General features: G+C 40.8%; 1 protein-coding gene across 1 annotated transcript; it reads right to left on the minus strand.

Moving 5' to 3' along the window:
* Positions 1-7,144: 7,144 nt before the first annotated feature.
* On the minus strand, positions 7,145-8,149 carry LOC139018389 (olfactory receptor 56B4-like). Its single transcript, XM_070427003.1, has one exon. It carries the CDS (start codon positions 8,147-8,149, stop codon positions 7,145-7,147), a length of 1,005 nt encoding a protein of 334 aa, XP_070283104.1.
* Positions 8,150-9,296: the final 1,147 nt, after the last annotated feature.

Here is a 9,296-nt window from a genome sequence, read left to right on the forward strand (position 1 = left end):
GCCCTCAGCCCCTCACCCAGACTGGCCAGGCACCCCAGTGGGGACCCCTAACCTGAAGGGGGTGTGATCAGCTGCAAACAGCCATCATCCTCTCATCCAGGCTGGCCAGGCACCCCAGTGGGGACCCCCACCCTGATCCAGGACACCCTTCAGGGCAAACCAGCTGGCCCCCACCCGTGCACCAGGCCTCTATCCTATATAGTAAAAGGGTAATATGCCTCCCAGCACCGGGATCAGTGGAGCCGTGAGGCCTCCCGGCACCGGGATCAGCGTGACAGGGGGCAGCGCCCAAACCCCCTGATCGCCCTGCGGCTCTGTGTGTGACAGGGGGTGGGGCCACAACCTCCCTATCCGCCCTGCTCTGTATGTGACAGGGGAAGGTGCCCCAACCCCCTGATCAGCCCTGCTCTGTGCCTGATAGGGGGGAGCTCCCCAACACCTGATCGCCCTGTGGCTCTGTGTGTGACAGGGTGCGGCGCCCCAACCCCCTGATCGGCCCTGCTCTGTGTGTGACGGGGTAGAGCCATAACCTCCCCATCGGCCCTGCCCTGAGTGTGACAGTGGTGGCGCCCCAACCCCCTTATTGGCCCTGCTCTGTGGGTGATAGAGGGTGGTGCCCCAACCCACTGATCCACCCTGCTCTGTGTGTGACAGGAGGCGGTGCCCCAACTTCCCTATTGGCCCTACTCTGTGGGTGACAGGGGGGAGCTCCTCAACCCCCTAATGGGCCCTGCTCTGTGTGTGACGGGGGGAGCTCCTCAACCCCCTGATGGGCCCTGCTCTGTGCGTGACAGGGGGTGGCGCCACAACCTCCCTATCGACCCTGCCGTGAGTGTGACAGGGGGCGGTGCCCCAACCCCCCAATTGGTCCTACCCTGATGGTGACTAGGGGTGGCATTGCAACCTCCCAATCTGCCCTGCTCTGTGCATGACAAGGGGCGGCGCCCCAACTCCCCAATCAGCCCTGCTCTAGCCCGACCAGGGGCTGCACCTAGGGATTGGGCCTGCCCTCTGCCACCCGGGAGCAGGCCTAAGCCAGCAGGTCATTATCTCCCGAGGGGTCCCAGACTGCGAGAGGGCACAGGCCGGGCTGAGGGACCCCCTCTTCCCTCCCCTCCGAGTGCACAAATTTTTGTGCACCGGGCCTCTAGTCTATAATAATAAAAGCATAATATGCTAATTAGACTAGAGTCCTTCCAGGACAAAGCCAGGGCTGCAGCCACTGGATCAAGGCAGCTGCTGTGCTGCGAGGGAGAGATCCAGGCAGCGTGGAAGGGAGGGATCCAGGCAGCCACAGCTGCAGAGGCCTACTTTTGCACGAATTTTGTGCATTGGGTCTCTAGTATAAACATAAAAATGTAGATGCCTCTTCTGTTGGAAACCTCCTATTTGTTGCTTCAGATCAACTTTACACCTTGCTCTGTACCCATAGAGGTAAAAGTCTATGGCCTCTAGTTTACAGTTGGATTTGGCTAATGGGAGTAAGCTGGTGGGAGTTCAGAGGGCAGCAAGAAAGACAAGTTGAGATATATATTTCTTTGAATCTTCTTCTCTCAGTCCCAGTGTTGGGCAGTGTCTGTGTTTCCCTCCTGAAGGCCTCCTGTCTCCATCAGCTGGTTCCCCCGTGGCTGTGGTCAGTACTGGTCAATGCTGACAGCTGTTTCTTCCCCATTGCTCCTCAGATCTGTGGGATGGCAATGGCTTTTGAGGTTACCAGCCCATGTGTATTTCACCTTCCCTGTTTTTATTACTATGAAACTCTTCCCATATCTTTGGAATATTCTCTTCATTATACCCTGCTCTCTGTTCCCTTTTGCATGTGCCGTCTGTTTCCCTTGGGACTTTGACTGAGATGCCTCCTTATTTCAACTGTCTCTCTCTCTCTGGACCCTACTCCTGAATCTGCTCCTTCTCTTTCCATTCTTTTACAAACTTCCTGAAACATTACTTTATATATACAGTTCCCAATTCTTTACCTCTTCTAAACATATTTGAGACTCATATTCTCTTACTAAATCAAAATGTTCCCTCACCTGCTACTTTCTTAAAGTTTACATTTAAGCAATTTCAGTCTTATTCTTGGTCTTTTAATACTTAGTTCTTTTCATTCTTACTTTCTTGATTTTGTTCATTCTTGAATGTTTTAGAACATTTTCAGGTATTTGTACCCAAAAGCGTACTAGTATATAGGCATTTTAGCTTTGGAATTCTTCAATATCTGAGAATATTTTGGTTACCTATGTTTGTGAATAATACTCTGTCATATATTTAGGAAGCAGTAGAATGTTTCATCTTGTGCTTTTTCTAACATAATGCAATTAATTGGGAAACTCTTTTAAAAAAATTTTAAGTTTTATAAAATTTATTTTCCATGGCCAGTAAGTGTTATCATATGGTTTTATAACATTTCCCGCTATTTTTGAATGGTTTTAGATGCTGCTTGTATATAATTTTGGATATATGTATGTTTTACTTTTAAAAATCATACTTACATTATTTTCCTTTTATGTGATTTCTGTGTCTTATAAACTTAAGTTGAACTATAACCGGACAATCAATGGGTCTGTGCTTCCTGTCACTACTTTAGCCAATTAAGAGACAGGGTTGAATCATGTATGAACATTTATTCCAATACTGCCGGCAGCATGGGAGAGCAGCAGGTCATCCACAGAAATCTGCTCTGCACCCCACCATAAGCCAGCTGCTTATATAGGGTAGGACAAAGATCACAAGGGGAAGTAGCCAAAGGGCATGTAAATTGGGCAGTTTACAGATATGCAAAAGGGCTGGGGGGTCTTCAAAGGGCTAGTGATATGCAAAGCCTGGGGTCTTCAAAAGGCTGGTAATTCTGGTTTCTGCAGCAAAGTTCTAGTGCAGCTGCAGCCGGGTTAGAATGTGCCTTCTTTAATCAGAACAAAACAATCACGGTAACAGAGCACGACACATATTTCTTACAATTCTAGCTGGTTCCCCAACATTCTTTTTCTGCCCCTATCATAACCAAGAATTTACCAAGATGATGTCTGTGGGAGTCTGTAAGCTTCTTAAATTATGTGGACAAATATTGTCTATATTTGCATTATTTTGGGGAGATAATCTGTTTAGCTACCATCAAATTCTCAAACACATTTCATTATCCAAACAAGAGATGACAACTGAAACTCATTCTTTACTCAAAATTTTGATCAAAATTCACTTCTGTGTGACTTTAAATTTTCAATGGCTGTCTTTGGTTTTGTTACACAATTTATTTACATGGAATTGCTTTTCCTGTTAAGGAGAGGTATATAGATGAGAAGATAAAAAAACTGTGGTACATTTATTAGTACACCATGGAATACTATGCAGCAGTATAAAAGAAGGATCTCTTACCCTTTGAGACAGCAAGGAGGGCCTTCACTTAACTTAAAATTATGTTAGGTGAAATAAGCCACTCAAGGAAAGACAAGTATCACATAATCTCACTCATATGTGGGATCCAATGAATAAAACTGCTGAACAAAATAGAGCCAGAGACATAGAAGCACAGAACAGACTGAGAATCTCAGAGGGAAGTTGTGGGTTGGGCGGGGGAGAATAACCAAAGAATTTATATGCCTATATGCATAACCCATGGACTCAGACAATATTAGTAGTGTGGTGAAGGCCTGGGGGTTGTGAGGCATGGTGGAGGGGATCAATGCTGAAAAAAAAAGAGGACATCTGTAATAAAGATACATTAAAAAAATTAAAAAAAAAAAGAAAAAATTGTGACTGTGTGGTGATAAATATTAACTGAATTTATGGTGGTAGTCATCTTGCCATATACATTATGCATATATTAAATCATTCTGTTGTATACCTAAAAAAATAAATTTATTGTAAATAACTAAACAATGGTTTCTACATCTGTCACTAATTGATTATTATACCACCCTTATGGCACAGTTAATGTGTGTGTGCATATATATATATATATATACTCTTTTTTTCTGATTAATTTTGTGCCAATATAAAACTGAATTAAAAGTTTTAGTCTTATAAAGAATTTAATACACAACACGATTATATTCCTTTTAGTACTTATTCTCTTGAATTTTAAAGCCCTCTTTATGTGTTTATTTTATAGATTAACCTTAGAATTTCTATGTTGAGTTTTAAAATAACATTTTGATTTGGATTGTGTTAAACTTGTGAATTAATTTTGAAAAATTATTGACATCTTTATACTATTAAGTCTCCTCTTTCATAAATGTGAATCCTCTATTCCTGTGTTTCAATGAACTTTCAATAAAATTTGGTACTGCCCTGGCTGGGATAGGTCAGTGGTCAGAGCATTGGCCTGCACACTGGAGGGTCTTGGGTTTGATTCCAGATCAAGAGCCTGTACTTGGGTTGTAGGTTCAATCCTCGCCCCTGGCTGGGGTGCATGCAGGAGGCAACCAATAGATGTATCTCTCACATTGATGTCTCTCTTGTTTTTCTTTCACTATCTCTAATAATCAATGGAGAAAAAAAAATATTTTCACTCCTTGGGTGAGGATTAAAAAAAATGTTATCTTTGTTCTGTTCTTATTATAATTGCTAATATTTTGGGATGTTTTAAGTAAATATAATATTTTTGCTTTATGTACTTCAATGTGTACTTATGACGTGGAAATCCATTGATATTCCCTTTCTCAGTGTTATTATATTGGTTTTATTTCCTTTTTCATTTATCCACTTTGCTAAACTTGTGCACTTTTAAATGTTTTGAAAGTTTTTTCTTTATCAAACCAACCAAATAAATATTTTGTATTTACTTTATATATGCATTTGTGTTTGTTTTGCTATTTTGTTTTGTATTATTTATTTTGCTAATCTATTGTCAATTCTTAATATTTTTTGATTGGTACTTTTATTTTGATTTTCCTAAGTATACCCAAAAGTTGTTGCTTGCATACATAATATTTCTTCTCTTTGCAAGAATTAATATATCTTAGTTTTTGTTTCATCTCAATGAAAATGCATGGAAATTCATGACAAATGTAAAATAATTATGATGGCAAACATTTCAATTTTGGGGTTGAATTTAATGGGACTTCAGCTACAATTTACATGAAATAAAATGTCTTTTTTGTTATGTCTTTTTTTTTTTTTTTGCACCAGATGTAATAAAGCAGTCTTTTGTTTGTAGTTGCTCTTTGTTCTGGGACTCTTGGAGATAGAATTTATAACTCTCAATCCCTTGGCTTATCATTTATTCACTCACAATCTCAGAATTTAGCCTCATCTTTCCTGTTTCCTGATCACAGATTTTAGTCTCTAAAAAAGTGAAGAACCTTAGAAAAGGAAAGCACTAAAGGTCAACAAAGAAAGCCAACTGTTGAAGCTAAAGATATGGCATATAATCATGTTTACTTTGTATGCAAGTTATTAGAAATTAACTTTACAGTTTAGGTGTTTTTTAGAAAAAATATTTATTTATTTATGTTTTTATTTTACAATTTAGTCTTTAGGTGTCAGAATATTCCGTGGAACTGTGACTGAATTTGAGGAATAGGTAGTATATCCAGCAATGCATACAGTGACTCATAGAATGACTGTTGGGATGTGTATCTTGTTACTTTGGGAAAAAGGTGAGAATTACTTCCTTTGTATTAAAAATGGCTGCATCTTTTAAAATTGAAGTGCCGAGTTGTTTCACTGTTGTATGAGAATTCAAATGTACATAAAAGGGTGTACATAGAAATTGAGTCGTCAAAGGTGTGAACCTTGCTGGTAATCAACTTATTGTGACTCAGTTACAAACTCATGCTCTTTGCTCTGTGAGAGTGAACCTGGAATACCTGTGTCAGTTGGTATAATGCTCAACTTTGTTAGCTGAAAAGAATGGAGAGACATTGCAAGAAAAAAGATATCTGTGTTTTTTTAAATTGAGGTGAAATTCACATAACATAACATTCAGCATTGTAACCATTTTAAAGTGGCTTCCAGTACATTCACAATGCTGTGCAGCTCTCACTTCTAATTACAGAATTTTTCAACTCCCTCAAAAGACCCTGTACCCATTAAACAGTTGTTCCCCATTTTCCCTTTCCCTTCACCCATAGCAGTCACTTAACTTCTTTCTGTCCTTATGAATTTGCCTATTTTGGACATATCATATATGTGTCTTTTTCTGTCTGGCTTCTCTCAGCATAATATCTTCAAGGTTCATCCATATTGGAGCATGTGTCAGTACTTCTTTACTTTTTTTTTCTGGCTGGATACTGTTATTCCATTGCATGGATATATCACATTTTGTTTATCCATCCATCAGGTAATGCACATTTGGGTTATTTTCCTTTTTTGGTATTATGATGTGGCTTCTTATTTTGGGAAAAAGGTTTTGTGAGGACATGTTTTCAATTCCTTTGGGTATGCACCTAAGCATGGAATAGCTGGGTTCTATGGTAAGTCTTGTTCAGTCATTGGAGAAGCTGCCAGGCTCTTTTCTAAAAGAGCTGCCCCAGTTGACATTCCTGCCATCAGTGTATGAGCTCATGGTTTCTGTTGTTGCTTCAGCGCTGATTCTAAGAGGTTGTTCTCCAAGGTGAAATCATATACAAATCTCCTGAGGTCATTCTTCAGACCATGGCCCAGGACATTTTCTGTGCTATATAGGATTCAGCAGACCTATGCCTCCTGACTCACTGTATCATGAATGAAGTGTTTATTAAGCAGGTATTATGCACAGAGTTGTGTAGTAAGCTCAGAGAAGGTACAACATGAACATGGTTGAGGGTCCTTGTACTCAAAAGTGTGCATTTTTGTGAGATGTTCAATTGGTAAAATTAATTTAGATTTAATTAATTGGTAATCTGGAACTACTTTTTTAGAGTATTTTCTAGGACAATTTTTTTCTCATTTCCTAGGAAGAAAACTTTACCACCCAATTAGATGATTTTCATTTGTGTATATCATATCTCAAAGCATGGTAGCTGTGTACAAGTGTGTCCATCTCTTGGCAGCAACAATGGGTCAGAGATAATTATATTTTACTCTCACTTATTTCTAGTTGTAGGAAATTTCATTGTAATTTTTATATGCCTATTTTGATGAGGGAGCCTACTGTTTTAGTGATTTTATTGGCCATTTTCCTCCCATTTTTAAAAAATAATGCAGGTCTACCACCTCTTCCTTCTTAATACCTATAATGACTTAGAAAGCTGAGGTTACTTAGTGGACAATTCTTCAGCCACCAAAGCAGCCTCTGGAAACCCAGTCTGAGCTCTCCCATCCTGAGAGCATAGACCATGGGGTTGAGAGCAGGAGGGATGATATTGTGCAGCACATTAAGGAGTACAGGGATAAGGGGAATCTTTTCTTTTACAAGGTGTGTCACAGATACTACAATGATACCTGAGTAGAAGAAGAGGATGAGGATGAGGTGGGAGCTGCAGGTGCTCAGAGCCTTGGACATTGCTTCTGCTGAGTTAAGTTTCAGCACAGTGTGAAGGATCAGTACATAGGAAGAAAAAACCAGAGCCATATCACTCCCAACTAGGACCCACGCTAAGAACAGTTGGTAAAATTTGTTCACAGTGATGTCATCACAAGCCAGGCTGATGACCCCCAAGTTAGAGCACAGGCAGTGGTCAATTTCATTCTTGGAGCAGTAGAGTCTTTGGGCAGCCAGGACAGGTACTGGAATGGTCAACAAGCTATTTCTGAGCACCATGAATCCTGTGACTTTGACCATAAAAGCAGTAGTGACTATGGAGGGGTATCGAAGAGGGTGACAGATGGCTACGTATCTGTCCACTGCCATGCAGAGGAAGATACCAGACTCCATACAAAAAAAGCAGTGGATGACATACATCTGAGCAAAACATTCAGGGAGGCTGATGGCCTTGGCATCAAACCAGAAGATAGCCATAATCTTGGGCATAATGGTGGTGGCCAAGCCAATGTCGACAAGTGCCAATATGGCCAGGAAACGGTACATGGGCTCATGTAGTGTGGGCTCATGTTGGATGGTGATGAATATGAGGAGATTGGCAGCAAGAGCTAATAGGTAGAGCAGAGCCAGGGGCAGGGAGAGCCAGTGCTGCCACTCGTGAATGCCTGGGAGCCCCATCAAGATGAACTGGGAGATGTGGAGGCTGGAACTGTTGGTAACTGTTGGAACTGTTGTGGAGATGTCCATGGCACAGGTATCCTGTTCTCAGTGTCTGTCCATAAAATCTAAAAAGGAAGGAGGTTGTATTGAAAAGTTCAGCTGTGGTTCCTAATTAGGAAAACCCCAAAACTCAGGTTCTTTAGTCATGAATGACCTTCAACATTATTATTATTATTTTGCCTCCTGGAAATATTTCACAGAGGACAATAAAGAAGGCTAAAATTAGTTCTAAAGAGAAAAGTTGGAATAGCTATTATTATCACTACTTATATGCCTAGTAAGCATGTCCAAATACATCAGTAATAATCTTATCACCAACAAATGACAAATATTAATATTTTGTTGATTCACTCCCATTTTTCTGTTTTATGTTTAAGCAATTTACATCATAGAGACATAAATTTGTATATCGCCTTTGTCTTTTCAGCAACATGTTCTAAGAGACAAAATAGGTGTTCAGTAAAAAGTTATCGCATGAATAAATAAATGAACCATGACTTTCCAGTACTTAAAAGCAATGTGGATTCTTAATTTTAATGAACACTTTATCCTATATAATAAAGAGCTAATATGCAAATGGTCATTACACCCTTGCACCCTCGCGCCAGGGCTAGAGGACCTGAGGCTGTGCCCCCCACCCAGTGGGACTTGATGGGGAACCTGAGGCTGCAGCCTCTGCCCTGCGGGCTTGATGGGGATGGGGCCGGCCAGGTCTGGATCTTGTGTGATTTCATGGTGCACGCGGGTGGGCGAGGACTTGACTCTGGGTCCCACAGCGCACCCCAAACTCTGACAGGAGGGATATTTTCATATACATTTTACAAATTTTCTTTCATCTCTGACACTTCTTTTTTTTTAAAAAAAATATATATTTTATTTATTTATTACAGAGTGGAAGGGAGAGAGTTAGAAACATCGATGAGAGAGAAACATCGATCAGCTGCCTCCTGCACACCTCCCATTGGGGATGTGCCTGCAACCAAGGCACATGCCCCTGACCAGAATTGAACCTGGGACCCTTCAGTCTGAAGGCTGATGCTCTATCCACTGAGCCAAACTGGCTCTGACACTTCTATTATAGAGAAAGGGCAAATAGCAATATTAAAATATTTCCTCTAATTAATTCCCTTTTAATGTGCACAAATTTTGTGCACCGGGCCACTAGTATCCCTAT

The sequence above is a fragment of the Myotis yumanensis genome, unplaced genomic scaffold, assembly GCF_028538775.1.
Source record: "Myotis yumanensis isolate MYYU_CA2020_CCGP unplaced genomic scaffold, mMyoYum1.0.hap1 SCAF_10, whole genome shotgun sequence".
NCBI lineage: Eukaryota > Metazoa > Chordata > Mammalia > Chiroptera > Vespertilionidae > Myotis > Myotis yumanensis.